The sequence below is a fragment of the Prosopis cineraria genome, unplaced genomic scaffold (genome assembly GCF_029017545.1).
Source record: "Prosopis cineraria cultivar Desert tree isolate PC_DT_omini unplaced genomic scaffold, ASM2901754v1 PC4, whole genome shotgun sequence".
In the NCBI taxonomy this organism is placed as follows: Eukaryota; Viridiplantae; Streptophyta; class Magnoliopsida; order Fabales; family Fabaceae; genus Prosopis; species Prosopis cineraria.
In genome coordinates, this window is record NW_026555335.1 from 18,678,364 (window position 1) to 18,696,591 (window position 18,228).

The 18,228-nt window shown below is 30.3% G+C and overlaps 1 protein-coding gene across 1 annotated transcript; it reads right to left on the reverse strand.

Annotated features, from left to right (window-relative positions):
* Nucleotides 1-7,661: 7,661 nt before the first annotated feature.
* LOC129309458 (calmodulin-binding receptor-like cytoplasmic kinase 3) lies at nt 7,662-12,298 on the reverse strand. The gene is made up of 8 exons (XM_054951045.1): nt 11,907-12,298; nt 11,222-11,534; nt 10,873-11,064; nt 10,322-10,587; nt 9,486-9,651; nt 9,311-9,400; nt 8,284-8,582; nt 7,662-7,951 (listed from the first exon to the last, which is right to left on the reverse strand). The coding sequence occupies exons 2-8, from the start codon at nt 11,478-11,480 to the stop codon at nt 7,742-7,744; spliced, it is 1,482 nt and encodes a 493-aa protein (XP_054807020.1). The 5' UTR covers nt 11,481-11,534; nt 11,907-12,298; the 3' UTR covers nt 7,662-7,741.
* Nucleotides 12,299-18,228: the final 5,930 nt, after the last annotated feature.

Below are 18,228 nucleotides of genomic sequence, written 5' to 3' on the forward strand. Positions count from 1 at the left end.
TACTACATGAAGATTTGCTTTAAAGTTCTTATCCTATCGAACTTGAATAATGTTTGTGTAGGACTTGTGATGATCTTTCTTATTGTTGAATGTTGCCTCAATTGCTTTTTTTTCCCTTTGCATGCTTTCATAAACATAAGGCAAAGAAGGTTTCTCATTCAAATCTACAATTCTCAACAACTTTATAAGAGGAGACACAACCTTTACAATTTCTAAGTAATCACCCAAAAACTTGTTATGGTAGTAACAATTATTCCAGCTTTAGTCTTTGATAGTTTATGATCCACAAAGTGCTTATTAGTCACCAAAGCTTGCAAGTCATGCTTATACATATATATGCTATGCAATGTGATAAATGTAGTAGCAAATCTTGTTACACCAGGACGCATAATTTCTTTCCAACTTAGTCTTTTCCTAAGCCATCACAAGAAGACCATATGATTATAAACAAAAACAATTATCTTTAATTCCTTAGTTGCAAGTGCTAACACATTATCTAAGCTTGCTATGTCTTTTAAAGTAAGGTTCAAACAATGAGTAGCATAAAGTGACCAATAAATACTTTGATATTTTTCCTTAATTAACTTGCCACATGCTACATAGTTTATAGCATTATCAGTCACCACATGAACAATATTCTTGAGACCAACCTGCTCAATCACTTTATAGAAAAATGAGAACAAAGTCTTAGCATCTTTTACTAAATCTAAAGCATCAATAAATTTCACAAAAACCATTCCATATGTAGAATAGACTAAGAAATTTATCAAAGTTTGCTGCCTCACATCTGTCCAACCATCAACCATGAGTGTACATCTAGTGTTTTTCCATTTAGCTCAATGACTCTCAATAAGTAATTGACATTCTTTTTTCCAATATGTCAACAAATTGATTCTAAATTCTTAAGCATTAAGGGGTTTGAACCTTGTCCTAATTGAAGCAATAACATCTATAGCTTTTTGAAATAAAGGGAAATCTAATGCATTAAATGGAATGCAATTGATGATAATCCATTCAACAATAGCCATTTTTGCATTGTACTGTGCTTTTTTAGTTGCAAACACACTCTTGATGCCAGGTTGGGAACTAGGAATTGTCCTAAGGCAAAATAATTCCCAACTAAAGTAGTAGAAGCCTGCCTCTTATTGGTACTTCTCTCAGTGACTGTCTTAATTGAAGTAGGAGCAATTTGATTATTAGTTTCAAGGTCCCCAATGTCTGCTTGTTCTTGTTTTTATTCCTTTCTATCATCAACCTTCCTTTTTCTCCCACCTGTCAAAGACTACCATCCTATGATGTACATCATGAGGAACTTTCTTACAAGAAGTTACTTGACCACTCGCACTAGCAAGATGTTGTTTCATTCTATTAATCCCACCTCTTCCATTGTTTGATGCACAATAAAAGCAAGTGTATATATTTTTATTGCCCTCTTTTCTTAAGGCAACATGTGCCCAAGCAGGATCAATTCTTCCATGCATAGATGAGGCCCCAGATGTTGAGTCATTACCACTAAGAGAGGGATTATTAGAATTGGGGGTGAAATTCTCATTTCCATCACTATTGGGATTACTTCCTATATCCATGTTCAGTACAGTAACCATATTTTAATCTACAAGCTAAAATATTGACCAAGCTTCAATTTCATTTTTCAACACAAATGCAAAATTCAAAGAATAAATTAGCAACAAAGCTAAATTAAGAAACAATTAGGCACGAGCTGATAATCATCTCTAAGAACAACAATCACAAAAAGGAACAACAATCATGAGCTAAATCAAGAAAATAACAATCATCTTCTTCACTTAAGAAAAGAGGCCAAACATATTAGCAACAACCATATTCTTCATTTAAGCTAAATCAATATTAGCAATGAATTGTATTCTACATGAACAAGGCCAAACATAATTAAAGAATACAAAAGAGGTGACATAAAAAAATAAAAAAAAGCATGCCTTGCTAAATTTAAAATAGATAGTGGCTATTGAAAATAAACAAATAAAGCTAAAGGAACTAATCAGGAATTGAATTACCTCAGCAGTGAAAGAAATATATTTCAAGAAACAACAATTAGGAGCTAAATCAAGAAACAATAGAGTGCAATTGTAACTTTGTAAGTAATATTTTCAACTTCAAAGCTTAAAGTAACAATTAGCCAAAGTAAAATAAAAAATGCAAAGGGGAGAGGGAAGAGAAGACGAGACATGAGTTACAAAGACTGACTTGATACAAAGGGAATACGAGTACGAGATAGGATGTAGAAGACTTCAATAGTGAAGGTGAGAAGAGAAAGAACATCGATGGTGGACGATGAGACTCATAAAGACGAACACTAGGATGTGTTGATTACAACATCACTCGAGCACGAGCTAGGATGTAAAACTCGAGCACGAGCTACCGAGCAGAGCCATTAGGCTGTATGCTATTGATGGTGAGAAGAACTACAACATTTGATTAGGTTTACAGCTAGCAGAGGTTACAGAGCAAAGGAGAAGGGACAAAGATGAGAGCGATTGGATGATTAGGTTAGGGTAAGAGATGAATGTCTGCACTCTACTCTGCCTTTGATTTAATTTTTTTAATTTCTTCATTCAATTTCAAAATTTAAAAACTTAAAAAAAATCCCCTAAAACAACATCGTTTTAAGGGTTTTGCAAACAAAAAATAATAACCCAACCAACTTGATCAACCTATTGGGTTATCCTGAGCTAATCCTGGATTGATCAAGTTACATTGAATCAACTAGTGATTGGGTTAGGAGGAAACTCAGACCAGGTCGTCGGGTTACGTGTTGACTCGACCGGTCTGGGTTCCATATCATGAATTATTGTGAAGGAAGCTATTGAGCCAAGTTGATAGATTCAAATATATGAAATTAATTTTTAGAACTCAAGAGGCTAAGACTAAGATCTTAAAAAGAAAATGAAATAAAATAAAATAAATATCTAAGTGTTGGGATATGAGTGCAAATTTGTAATAATATTATTGACATATTAAGATATGATTAATTATTGATTAATTTTTATTTGGAACCATTCAAGCTTTGAAAAGCTTTGAAAGTATTAATTCAAGGAGTAACCCTTGACCATCCAAAGGTTGAGGTAATTGAGAAAAATCTATTTTATATAATTGTGTGTTAATTAATTGTTTATGTTTGTGAAACAAATATATGCTTACAAAGTAGTTAGCCGGAGGCACTCAATGTCCTAAAGTGGGAAAAAAAGGCAAAAATATTTATAAGATTACATGGGTAGGTATAAAGATAACCAAACCATTAACTTTAACCTAACGCCATTAACTTTAACTGTTAATTGCTAATTATGCATGCCATGTGTCAGTATTTGCTGACATGGACTAATAAAGGGACAAAAATATCCATGAAGTCATTGGCCAGGAGAAAAAAATATAAACTTGTCAGCTAGGAGCAAAAATACTCATAACATTTATAGAATTGGTGCAAAAGTGATCAATCCATCAAATCCCTTAAATGTTGATCATTTAGCTAACATCTAAGTAGAAGTTGACCATTTTTTTGCTGATATGGATGAAAAATATTTTCAGATAAAATTCTTTGGAGGTTAATTGGTTATTGCATGAATACTATGTGAGAAAATATCATTTTAATCGAATATCAAATTAAATCATTTGTTTATTTGCAATAGTGGCGAAAATCATATGAAAATTTTGAGCCTATCACGAATAAGATCACTTAAGGTTGTGATAATGTTCTTAAGGTAAGGCAGCATAGGAGGTATGCTCAATCTCGATATTTGATTGTGTACAACCTATCTCACTATGTTGAATCTCAAGTTTTGCAGAGAAAAAAAATGAGTAGAGAGGGAGGAAGGAAGGGGGTGAGATACATGGCGATGGAAAAAAATCATGTGACATGAATTTTGACAAATTAGTCACTATTGCACCTATTAAAGTAACGTTGTGGGTACTCATACGATAATCAATCAACATTCATAAAAATTCATTTGGGAATTTTTTTGTCTACATTAATGAAAAAATAATCAACTTTACTTAAATGTCAGCTAAACGATCCATATTTAAGGGATTTGATGAATTGATCACTTTTGCACTAACTCTAGAAATGTTATGGATATTTTTGCTCATGGTTAATGACTTTGTAGGTATTTTTGCTCCTGGTCAATGACTTTGTGGATATTTTTACACTTTTATTAGTCCTTGTTAGCAAAAACTGACATGTGGCATGCATAGTCACCATTTAACAGTCAAAGTTAACAGTGTTAGGTCAAAGTTAATGGTTTGATCACTTTTGCACCCACCCATATAACGTTATGAGTATTTTTTTTACTTTTCTCACTTTAGAATACTAAGTGCCCTTGACTGATCACTCTGTGAGTATTTTTGTCCCTTTACCCTTATTAATATTAATTTATGCTTTCATGGGATAATGTGACATGATTTGAGTAATGAGATTGAGGGTTGATAATGATATACATACTCTTGATTATAAATTGTGGATTGTACATAGTAATGAATTGTGTATGAGCATATTGAGTTTTCATATGATGCTAATGTGATTTATGTAGTAACATGAAAAATGACGCATGAGGTATGATTGAGATATGATGATTCTTGATGCTTATTAAGCATGAAAATTAAGGAACATGTGGGTTAATTGTGAATTACATATATGAGTTATTGAAATGGATTTTCTCATAAGTATGATCATATGGTGGGAGTTCGCCTTGGTGAAGGAGCTAGTAATTGTGCAAAATTCATATGGTACTTGGCTATTAATGAATAATCTTAGGTGTTATAACTGCTACTTATCTTGTAAGGTATTATAGCATTATTCTTATTAAGGGACTTAACCTTATTGGCCTACTTGGACTTTTGGGTAGAGCTAGTCTTGGGTATGGCGCCTTATAGTGTGTGATTTAGGGGAAATCATGTTCATAAGTGTGTAAGGTAACCCTGGCCTGATAGTTCTTATGAGGTGATTAAGGTCTTAGGTAGTCTTACCACATGGATGATTCCTTCTGATTGTTGGTCCATGGATTTCATGTCAGAGAAAATAAGGGAGGATATACGAAAGAGATTGATCATGCATTTTATTATTATTATACCATTTGAGTGATTGATGGCTATGCTATGATTGTAATTGTAAAAATGAAAACATGTGTTAAATATGTGAATAATGTATATGTGGCCACTTGTGTCAATTTTGTACGAACATTTAGTACTTATGGGCAATTGTGCTAATTTTATACTTGACTTTATTTTTGAAATTATTTATTTGAGTTAGATGTTAACGTGATTAACATGATCTTGATGTGATTGTTTACATAGTTATCTTGATAAATTTATCAGCCACTTGTATTCATGATTAATTATCATACATTTATATAACTTAGATGTACATTAGTTATTGAGTGGTTGTACTCACCCCTCTCTTTTAACATATTACAGGAGCTAGGTCATTTGAGATGAATAGAAGAAATGAGCATTAGGCCAAGTGATAATAATTACTTTTGTAGACCTTCCTTTTTTTTATTTTGATACGTGTATATAATTTATGATATTGCCAACTAGAACAATATATTCTTGATCCACTTGCATTATGAATTTTGTGTTGGATGAAAGTGTATTTTGGGCCTTTAGGAATGTGGTTTGGTGCCTATATTTATATTAGTGGCCCAAAATATTTGTGTAAGTGGAAATAGTTATTATATGAAAAAAAAAATTGAATGTTAGTAGAACTTGAATATTACTATGGTCTCCCATTGTATTTTTAATGTCCAAGGGTTAGGAATTGATATTGACTATACATGAATGAAAATAGAAATTCATACATGTGATGAACTATTGATTAATAGATGATATATAGAGTATGATAACTAAGTAATAATCATTGTGATAAATGTGAATGAGACCTTAGTCCTCCGCTACTAGTTATGGAAAGGTTTGAGTGGCTAAGTGTTATGTTAGTGAATATATATATATATATATATATTATGTGTAGTAGGACACAGAGAGAAAATAAAGGTAAAAGTTTTTCTCCCATCTTGAAATGTGTTTCTTAATGCTTAATCAATTTTATGCTTCTACACAGGTTTAATTAAATTGTGTGAGTTATTGAAATATTTTAAAAACTTGGGATCTCTTTATTTTAAATAATTTGTGAAGATACATGTTGATGACTTGTTTAGGTTAATCTCTTATAGGATAATATTTTTGGGTTAGTTCTTGATTAATCATAGTTAGTATGATAATTTAAGTCTTAATTTAGGGCATCACTTACATAGGTTGGTTTTGTCCATTTATATCACACGAGTTTGAGAGGTGATGCATGTAATGTCTCCTAACATTACCAAGACACTTAATAGAAAATGAGGAAGACCAATTTTTTTTAATTACTTTATCAGCCTTTACCCCTGAAATGCCTGGCTGTATAAGAACAAAGATTACATGTTTAAAGTTAGAAACAAAAGGATTTAATTATAGAGGGGAGCCTCTTATCTAAGGCTCCTTGGCAGTTCCAATCGATAATAGACATAAATAAAGCATAATTTATTGCTTTGGGTTTGAGATAAAATCCACCCATTCAACCAGCATGGCAATAGCCTCGTCTTTAACATTTTCTGCAACTTCCTCATGCATTCCGTGAGCAATTTCTTTCAATTCCCGAACAAAGGTCCAGCACCATTGTCACTGGGTTTGTCTTTAAGCTTGTGAATTTGAAGCCTAACGGAGAGTTTTCTGCCCACGTTTATCTACCTCAAGATCAAGACGTTTGGGCTGAGGTGCTACTTGCCCAATAGTTGAAGGTTGGCCTTGAGACACTGGAGAGCGGCCCAAAGTTTTGGGGGGGGGGGGTCTTGGGGTTGCTTTCACGGAGTGCCTTTGTCATCATGGATGACGACAGCCTGGTTGCAAGAAGTATCCAGAGTTGTAGTTGCTTGCATGGCCATACATGTATGTAGCTAGGCTGTATTATTAAAAATGCATTCCATGCTAGATGCCCCTAGACAGTTGTCCTTTGGCTTATTCCCTAATCCTACCTTTTTGTTATCTTTTGTCTCCCTAATTGTTCATTTTAGATAAGGCTATGTAAAATTTTGATTATCCTGTCCAACTTAGTTAATTAAATTGTTACCTTATCTTTATATTAACTTTTAGATAACTTTTAGATTTCATGCTTTTGTCATTTAAGCATTCCTTTTATTTTCATTTTTTAATTAAATTGTTACCTTATCTTTATATTAACATTCAATATAAGATTTAACATAGTTAATTACACCACAAATAATATAACTCTACTAATGCCATATCAGCGTTCCTATAAGAACATTTAAAAATAGATGGAAGAATGTTGTATGGGGGGGGAAAATTAAAAACACCTAAAACATTGAAAAAAAGTACAAGAACCAATAACTAAACACAATAATACTATAAAAATCAATAATTATGCTTTTTAATTAAAATATCCAGATCTAACAACTCGAGAGGGTATCTTTAGTTATAAACAAAATCTGGCACTCGATAAAATTAAACTCAATACTTAAAATAAGGCAATTCATTCTCGAAGCACACAAGCACATCATGTAAAAGGAGACCGAACCTAAAATCTACAATTTTCAGACCGTTGAGAACACAAGTTATTGTAGTGGACTAGTGCAAAGAAGATATGAATAATAATAATAATAATAACAACAAAAAGTAATGAACACTGAATCGAATTAGTACAATCTCGAAATATTTTCAATAATTACACCCTCTTTGGACTCTTGAGGAATTCTGCTCTGATCGTCCACAGTTGTTCTCCCACCGATTTCATGTCCGGCCTATCGGCTCGACTCGGTGCTGCACATTGAATTGCTAAACCAATCATCTTCATCAGAACCTCTACATTTATACCTTCCTCCATTAAAGGATCCGCCATTTCCACTACATTTCCTTCATTATACTTTCTGAAAGCCTGAAAGAGATCAGAATCATATGATCTTTGTTCAGCAGTAAGCTCGTTGTGCTTTGTTAATTAACAAGAATTCATGCATAGAATTTCATTGGGGGGTTTACATCAATTCACTTAACACATTCAAAACCATTAAAACATGCGCGAAAAATTGGACTTGGTAGGAAACCTTCGACAGAAAAAGTTGTCTAGGATGAAATCACACCAGTTTACAGCGCCGCCATCAACGTCATTCTTCTTTTAGGACAATAAACAAATATAAAACCAGTAAAATCATGACATATAATGAGATATTAATCTGAAGTAGAGAAGATAAGAAAAGGATATGAATTTACCCATCTCAGTGTCACCCTCTCTTCAACAGGCTTCTTTACCTCCACAGGACGGCGGCCTGTCACAATTTCTATAAGCAAAACTCCAAATGAATAAACATCACTCTTGGGAGTAAGCTGATATGTTTTCATGTATTCTGGGTCCAAGTAGCCAACTGTTCCCTTCACTTTAGTAGAGATGTGTGTTTGATCAGAGTCCATTGGACCAAGTCTTGCAAATCCAAAATCAGCTACCTTAGCTCTCATGCTTTCCGTTAGAAGAATGTTGGATGATTTCACATCTCTATGGATAATTGGCTTTTCTGTTCTACGATAAGCAAGAAGTCAAGAAACTTTTCACAAATTGATGAATATCCAGGAGTACAAGATATGTTGCATGAACCATGCTATATTAAAAATAAATAAATAAATAAGTAACTACACAATGGCATTGCGAGTCCATTGTCCCCAGGTATAAAATATTTATCAGTGTTTGTGGTAGTAGAAAGGAAGATAGCAGGTAGCGAGAAGAAGAGAAAGACAAGCATCAACTGACATAATTGTCAAATTCCCCTGTTACAAGCTAATATAGGCATTTACAGCGACTCTTAACAAACTGACTCTCCCAAACAGACATCCATCCTATAACAGAATTGACAACTATTCTATTATATTCCTACTATTCTTTTATTAACTATTACACCTAGCAATTTGACCCATAATAGAATAGCCAGTTCTTATGGTTTTCTAACTTGGAACAACTTAGTCCTTATAATTTCTTAACTTGATTAATTTCAAGAGTTAAATTGTTCTAAGTTGAAGTTCAACAATTGAATCAATAATTGAGAGAAAGTTCAGGAACTAAGTTATATTTTCCTTTTTTTTTTAAAAAAAGGTAAACAATCATGCCTAAAATGATTTTCTTTGATTCAGGCTTCACTCCACTCATTTACACTCTGAATTGAAGTCTAGATTCAAATGTCTGATATTCAGCTTCTGTGGAGAACGTGGAGAAGGTGAAAAGAATAGCTCAAGTGGAAGGATGTCTGACCTGCATAACGATGTAGATAGGTCAAGCCATGAGCAACATCAATGGCAATTTCAAGGCGCTGATTGAAGTCAAGGATCCTTCCACGCAAACCTGCAAGGAACATCCACCAAATATTCTAAATTAGCTTTTTATAGAGGTACAATCATTGGTCAATATCAAAAGTGCCTGAGCTTACCATCCAAATGTTCTCTAAGAGTGCCATTAGGGACATACTCTGCAATAAGAAGACGTTCATTTCCTTGGTCAATGTAACCTAGTAACTTCACCAGGTTTCGGTGATCAATTTTGGCCAGAAGTTCAACTTCACTGCTGAATTCAGTTCTCAAACTCTCAAAATGTTCCTATGCAATTTATTCATGTTAGCATAGGGAAAAGAACTATAACTGGAATTCCATTATAAGTCTTAACAGCATATATTTTCTACGGTAAAAGAAGAAATACAGACCTAGAACTCATTGACCTTCCACAGCCTATACTCTCCTTTGCAATTTTTCTACTGTTTGTTCTGTTTTTCACTTTTCTGTGTTTCAATATTTGATTGAATCAACGAAAAACGAGCAAATTACTTGCTAGATTACAATATTATGTTCTCCCTGGGAAGCTAGATTTTTTAAGTCACATTAATTACTAGTTTGGTGTAACTAGCATCTTCACCAAATACAATGAATTGAAAAGGCCACTAGATTAGATGAAGTCCTAAAGGCCGAGGTTTCCAGTGTTTATTCATGTGTTTAAACTAGGAATAACTTGCTGAAGGGTAGGATAAGAAACATAATTTTCTCTGTTTCTGCAAATTTGACCCAATTTTAGATGGATGCATCTCACAATTGAAGGTGTTTTAAACCTTTTCCAACAATCTGAGCTATATGCTCAGTGGTTCAAATGGTCCAAGCACTTTATAATACACAATTGACAAACAAAATCACTGATAAAACACAATTTAAAGCATTAGTATTCCCACGTTTACAGGAATGAAGAATTTCCAGCCACAAATTAAGACAAAGTTTGTACCCTTTTGGCACGTTTTACTGCCACAACCTGGCCACCTTCTAGCTGAGCCTTGTAGACAGTCCCAAAACCTCCTTCTCCTATTTGTAATTTATTTGAGAAATTATGAGTAGCTTTTACAACCTGATTCAAGCTGAGATGTAGTGGCCCAAGTCTACTGGGTTTTGGAGACATTGAAAATCTTGAAGGACTAGGTGGTACCCGATGAAGAGAGCCGCCATGGCTCTTCTCAGAAATAGAGTTTCCTTCCTGGGAGGAAGCTGAATCCACTACAAAAGCAAATTGCCCATTATTTTTCATTCTAAGGGCATAGGAAAAAGAGAAAAGAAAAGAAAGCATAACAGAAAGCACCAGCTACAAAAGGACTAAAGGAGTGTATAAGTTAATAATAGAAATGGAAAATTTAATATAGTATGATAACAAAATGTTATGAAGCGTCCAGGAAGTTATCATTACTTGAATGCACCTACGCCTGGCATGAAAGTTTTTTAAGACATTTCCAATTAAAAATGTCCAGAAAAAGATAATAATTTCATATAGAAATATCAGCTCACTTGAATTTGGATCCTTGGAAGCAGTGGCCTTTTGTCTCTTCCCATAGAAACAAGGACAAAGAAAAACACAGCATACAAACAAAACTCCACTTGCAACTATACCAACTTTTGGGGTTGATAGAGGCTTAGAAACATTCTTGTGGCCTGGGAATGTTGAGTTATTGCTTATATCCTTCTGCAAAAGCTTTCTCCCTGCATTTGAAGGTAAATTAACCGCACAAGTACAAAAAATCAATACATATGTTTAAAAAAAGAAAAGGCTCATATAAATGAACATCTACAAAAATGAGCACAACGGTTTTTTCTAAATTGTACTCAACAAATTATCACAAAGTTCAATATTCCATACCAAAAGAAACTTCCAGCCCACAGCTTGTACTTGCAAAATAGCACTTGGCATCACAACCATTTACCATATACAGCTGAAGGGCCTTGCAGAAAGTGTCTTTGTTAACAACATTCCCGTTTATGTAGAATAGTTCCTGACCATGAGAATAAGAATAGGCTACCCAGTTCGCACCACAACCCTTTGACTGTAAGAAATCCCCAAAGCCAAAAATTCTTGGCAACTGCAGTAATAGCATAAAAGCCAAAGCAGTGATAGCCATTCTTAACCAGTTCGTTTGCACTTTAGTGTCCAAATAGATATTGAAAGCTTTTCACTGTTGTCAATCAATGGAGGACATGTAGACCAACCAAACATAATTAGAAAAATCCTATTCAAGTAGTATATTATAGCCAAACACGTCAAACTTAATCCTCAAAGAATCCTTCTTCAGGAAGTGTCTAAACCCAGAGACTTAATGGTCTCATATCTGAAACATACTCAGCAGCCAACCAAATTATCAGTCGAAATCACCCAATAGGCTAAGAAAACAAAAACCCCGCCGGCCAAGGAGTCAATCATATAGCCAATGAAGCCACCGAAAGTTGCTGCAACTTCAACTTCTCACACATCACCACCAGTTACGGCCAAGCCTTCCAGTAAGAAATTTCCACGAAAAGGGATTAAAAAAAAACAGAATTTCAGATACCTATCACAGAAAGGGTTTGATGTTAAGAACCAGGATCTCCTTGTTGCCCGTACTACAGTTGAGTTCCACTGACGCGTGGTCTACGCAAAAACGGAGCTGAGCCGCGCGCGCGCCCACTTCAGCAAACCGGAGAAGAAACTCAAGCGCCAGAAAATAGATCAGCTAGGAAGAATCCGAATTCATCGACTTACACCTGAAGAATCCTCGAAATTCAACAAAGCAACTCACTGGGAACGCCAAAACCACGAATACGTGGAAGAATCACAGACCAGAGGACTTTTGTACGATCTGTGAAGGCAATAGTTACGAATTACCCAACCTGAAAGGAACGAAAGACGCTCCAGCGTGGACTCCGAAAAACAACAGAGATAGTGATAAGAGCGCGTTAGGATTCTGACTCAAAAGTTCATTCAATACGGTAAGAATATCCCTTGTATGGGACTTACGCCTCAATAAAAACAAATTAAATTTAATAATTAATAATTATTTTATCTTGTTTTTTTAAAAAATGGTTCTATATTATTTCTTTAATTAATTAATTTTTAATATTAATATAATTGAATGAATATTTTATATTCATTTAATATATAATATCAATTATTAATGTCAATTTTTAGAGAAATATAACAGGTAATAAAAAAAATGACAGAGTAAAAGTGTTTATGGGCATGCTTGAATTTCTGTTTTCAAAAAAGTTTTTTTTTAACAATATAAAATAAAAAAATTATTTAAAAATATATTTTTTGTTATTTATTTTTTTAAAAAATTAAAGTTATTGTAAAACACTAAAAACTCAAAATATCTTCATGATGTTTTGTTACTTTTAATTCTACAAAACAAAATTAGGGAAAAGCCAGAAAATATTGTGTTTCCATTAACGATAATTATATTAATAAAATAAATAATTTTTACACCTTTTAATTCACCGCTTTTGATATAGTTTTTGAAATAATGATTCAAATGTAATTTTTTATTTTTTATTTTTAAAAATTATTGTAAAAATTTATTATACATAATTATTTTGAGAGCATAAAAATAAAAAACAGCACCAAGCAAATACTATATTTTTCCCAAAACAAATGAACATAATTTTACTTTTTGGTAATTTTTATATAATTTAAGTTTAACCAAGCATGTCCTATATCATCAATATAAAATATAAAATTTACAACACATTATATTAGTTATAAATTATAAAATTATAGATGAATTAAAAGTTAAAGTTATACTTATCCAAAGAGGGATAATATCTCAAGTTAATTTTTTAATACTCCCTTTCAAATTATGAGATATATTTTTAGAAAGATTCAATGTCCTAAAATACAAAACATTTTTCATAACAAAAAAATTTTTAGTAATTATATTTTTTTAATATTGCTTTTTTTATTATATTTTCTCTCCATAATATTCTTTTATAAATAAAAATGCTTTCAAAAATTAGATTTTTATTTTGAAAAAATAATATTGTAAACTATATTTAATAAATTTTATTAAAAAGTGTAATTTTGTCAAAAAAAATATTTTCTAAATTGTGTCAAACGGAGTAACATTCAAATTAGAAAAAATCTCATTCAATAAATATCATATCATTTCGTTGAAAATAAAGAGGTGAACATCGTATCATATTTATGCTCAGTATAATCATCGTTCATGACGATTTTTTTTGGCCATTAATTCATTTTAGGACTTCAACCAATGGAGTTGAAAATTGCATCATAAATAGAGGGACGACCCCAAGCTACACGTCAGACATTGATGTCATCTCCTTAGCTGCCTACCAAAAACAAAACAAAAAAAAATCCAAAATAAATCATAGCCTGCAAAGAATTCTTAATTAATCTCTTTTTATTGATCCTCCACTTTGTACAGAAAAATAGGGGTTGATAAAAGAGGAAATACTAATAAAATTTTTTAAATTATTTTTTATTGAAGTATTTAAAGACTCTTATGTCACTAAATTTTAAAGTAAAAATATTATTTTATCTTTATTAAAATAAACAACCCCTATTCATAACATTTGCTTAAAAATAATAATTTTTATTTTATAAATCATAAGAGGTGAATAAAAAATTATAATTTATCAAATATAAATTGTGTTATTAAAAAACAAGGCTAATTGCAACTTTTACTTAAAGAATAATAATTTTTATTTTGTGAATTATAATAGTTAAATGAGAAATTACATCTTGTTAAGTGAAATTTTTATTATTGAAAAAAATATTCTTAAAATAGCAAGCCATAATCACAACTTTTATTTAAAGAATAATAACTTTTATTCAAAATTTGTAAAAATTGAACAAAAAAATCGTAACATATTAATAAAGGTAAAATGATATTCTTGATATAAAATTTCTTGACAGTAAAATTATAATATTTTAAAAAATTAAATTATTATTCATATAATTTGAGAGATTTTATTATTTTTTTATAAAGAGTAAAAAAAAATTGGGGCTATTTAAGGTGTGTATGACTAACAAATTGGCACGAGAATGATATTACAGATGTGACAATAAACATAGTTTTAAATCAAATTCGACAGTTTGATTAATTGAATTGTTGACTGGACTTGCTACTCTATTTGAATAAAAAATTATTTTTATGATTGCTGCCGTTGAATCCAAACCTAGAGTTAATTTGGATACTGGAGTGGTTTTCAAAAATTGAAGGAATTTGAATCTAATATATATATATATATATATATAAAGCTAAAAAAACTTTTAAAACCCAGAAGGCAAAAAAACAAAAAAGACCATTTTAAAAGGCAATTTTATTTTAGGCCCTTCACAAGTGTGTGTGTGTGTTATTGGGATCATTTTTCTTGAAAGATGCAGTTATAAATGCAAATGTATATATCCTTTTAAACTTAATCATGCCAAATATAATCAAAATTCACCTATATTTAATAAATTATAAAATTATAATTTACAATATTATTAATTTATACTCATATTATGTTATTATGTTATTTTATTAATAATTGGATATACTATGGATTTATTTCTTTTACATATAATATACATATAATATATATTATATACATTTAATGCTTATTTAATTATTATGCCATTGGACCACCGATCTAATTGATTAAACTATAAAAATTGAGACTTGCTTTCCATTTTAACATTCAATCTGATTTTTAAAACATTTCACAATAAATTTTGGCCCTAAAAATATATAAAAAGGGTAGCAAAAATGAAAGGCCAACATAAAGGTTAAATTATAGGTCCAAAATTGTTTGGGACCTTATAAACTTATTTTTTATGTAATATTTCCTTTAACTTTTGAAAATAATACAATTTGACTTCGATTGTTAATAAAAATTAGCTGTAACTATCAATTGATTAGAAAATGATAAAAAAAGACATCAAAATTACAAAAAAGAAAAAAATTGGTCGTTTTTTTGTGATTTTTTGGGTCCTTGTTGTAATTTTTTGATTATTTACTGTAATTTTTTGTAATTTTTGAGTTTCTTTTATGTCATTTTCTTGTTGACTAACCTGTTAAAGTTAACTTTTATTAACAACAGAAATTAGATTGCATCATTTTTAAAATAGAAGAGAAATATTATATAAAAAATGAGTTTATGATCTCATCTAGTTTTAGACTTATAGTTTAAGAGCTAATATGCTCATTTATTCTAAAATAAGCATCAATAATCAATGCCTACTTTTCAGTCCATAAATATCCCAACCATCTATTTATGATCATTGAGAATGATATTTAAACATTTATAATTAAATGGAAAAAAAGATATATAATGATTTACTTCTATAATATTATTTATAAGTCACTTTTAACATATTTTATCAGTATCAAGAAAAACTTTAAAATTTATTATGTCTTAAAATTTAATAAGTTCTCAACTTTGCTTTTATTAAATATACATATTTTAATAATATATTTTCTCTCTTCAACATTTAATGGAGGGTAAAAAAAAATTTGTTATGAAAATTTAATGACGTAACTTATAAATATGATTAAAGAAATTCTTCTCTTTCTGCCCTATAAATAAGACTAAAAGAAGTATATAACCAAAATTTTAAAACATTAATTAGTAAAAGAATAACTTGTATATTTGAAATTGAAGTATTTATGTTTAATCATTAAGGGATAAAATATATAATATCTTATAAAATAATGATATATAAATAATAATAATATTTCTTATTATTAATCTAAGTAATAGATAATAAACATAATAATTAAAGAAGAAGTGGATTGGGATGGACACAAGAAACCAGAAAGACAAGTTGGCTGCCAGAACAGGACAATAAGTGATAAGATAAAATTTATGAAGATGATAAGACGACTTGGGAAATAAGTTAGCAAATGATAAGATGAAATTTATTATGTAATTAAAATTAAAACGGCAATCGTTATCTCATATATGTTAGAATCTTTCATTATATTATATACAATGAAACATATCTAGAGTGTATGTCTATGTGGTTCTACTATATTATATGTATTTATCTTTACTCATAATTATATTCAAGAATTCTTCTTTCCTTGATTATAAGTACTGACGCGCACACATCAAGGTATTTCTAAAATATTTGACAAGGGGTGTGTGTATATATTACTCCATTTGTCTCAAATTATAAGACACTTTTAAATAAAATTTTAAATATTAATAAATCTCATTAAATACATTTAACAACCTTATCTTTTTAAAATAAAAATATAAACTTTTAAAAATAACCATCATTTAATATATTAAAAAGAGAAGATATAGAAATTAATTATAAAGAGAGAAAAGATAATATTAAAATTGATACATTTAATGAAACCTTAATCTATACAAAGTGTTTTATATTTTAAAATGGAAAAACTCTTTCAAAAATACCTTATAATTTGCTACGGGGGAGTATATACAATTAGGTTGCATTTGGATGGATAAATTTAAGTTTAAAATCTAAATTTAAAATCTCATATTTGATATCTCACATTTAAAATTCATAAATTTTAAATTCTCTTTTTGGATGATATAAAAAAATTTAGATTTAATATTAAAATTCTTTGTTTGAATTCTAATTAAAATTTCAAATTCTATATTTAAATTTAAAGGGAACTTGAATGACAGTGGTCCAGTCTCAACTGGACTACTGATGCCGAAGGGATCAAACCTTTGTCTTCAACTAGAATTGGACCGTTGATGCCCAATTTCTATCAGAACCAAACTAATGGTGCCAATTGAAAAGGCAGTGAAGTCAACGAACAAATGCGAAGCAAAAGAGAGACTTAAATAAAAATTTAAAATAATAAGAATTTAGAAAGAATTTTATATTATAAAAAGATTAAGGTAGGATTTGGATTTGAGTCAAATTTAAATTTATACATTATATTACACATTCAATTCAAATTTTATATTACACATTTTTAATTACCAAAACAATTGATTTGGTTCAAATTCAAATACAAATCTAGATACATCCAAACATAACATTATATTATTCTACTACTTTTCAACAAGATAAGTTTTTTTTAATTATTAGAGTTTTAAGGAATTTGAATTACAAGGAAACATTTTGTCTCTTAAATTTACCTTTTTATATGAATTCTACGTTTAATATATATATATATATATATACACCCAAATATTTATAAAAGTGCGCATAACACACTAAGATCAATCTAAGCACTTATATGTACACACATTTATTTCAGCTTTCTATGTGTATAGTTTCTTAGATCAATCTTATATGATTGTAAACTATGCAGCAGATAGATTCATCACTTATTTATGGTACTGTCTGTCATGCCCCTTAAAAACAAGCATGACTCGCATGAAATACAAGATAAACTTCATTTCATCAGCCTGATCAATGTATAGTGTTTCTAATTACACTTGAAGGAAAAATGACTACATTAGTATAATGACAATTAACGTGCAAAAAATTCAGTATTAACTCCTTCAAGAGTTGGATTATTATTATTATTATTAAAATGAAAATAAAAATGTTTAGAATAGTCAATCAACTTTAGTTTGAACAAGATATAAAAATTCTTCTCTCAATCTTTAAACAATACAAATCAAATAAATGGGCATATTGGTTCTAATTTTATAATAATAATTTGTTTTTACAACAACATCATAAAATAAATTTACCATTAATATGTCTAGAACACAACAAAAATTACAACTATCCAGCAAGAGATCCTCTTTCTAATGCAGGTGTAGGAGGTAGTACATTTCTATTATCTAAAATACAAATAATTTAATAAGTACATAATAAAAAAATTCATAATTAAAATATTTAAAATATAAATGAATAATTAAATAAGAATTTAATTTCCCAAGATGAGAGCTGTGCCTTGA

Bases quoted from the DNA above. Each gene is read 5' to 3' on its own strand.
- LOC129309458 (XM_054951045.1), bottom strand. From the start codon at position 11,480: ATGGCTATCACTGCTTTGGCTTTTATGCTATTACTGCAGTTGCCAAGA. The intron at 10,588-10,872 runs GTGAGCTGATAT...TTGCTTTTGTAG, and splicing joins TTCCAAGGATCCAAATTCAA to TGGATTCAGCTTCCTCCCAG. The intron at 9,401-9,485 runs GTAAGCTCAGGC...TGTTCCTTGCAG, and splicing joins TCTTAGAGAACATTTGGATG to GTTTGCGTGGAAGGATCCTT.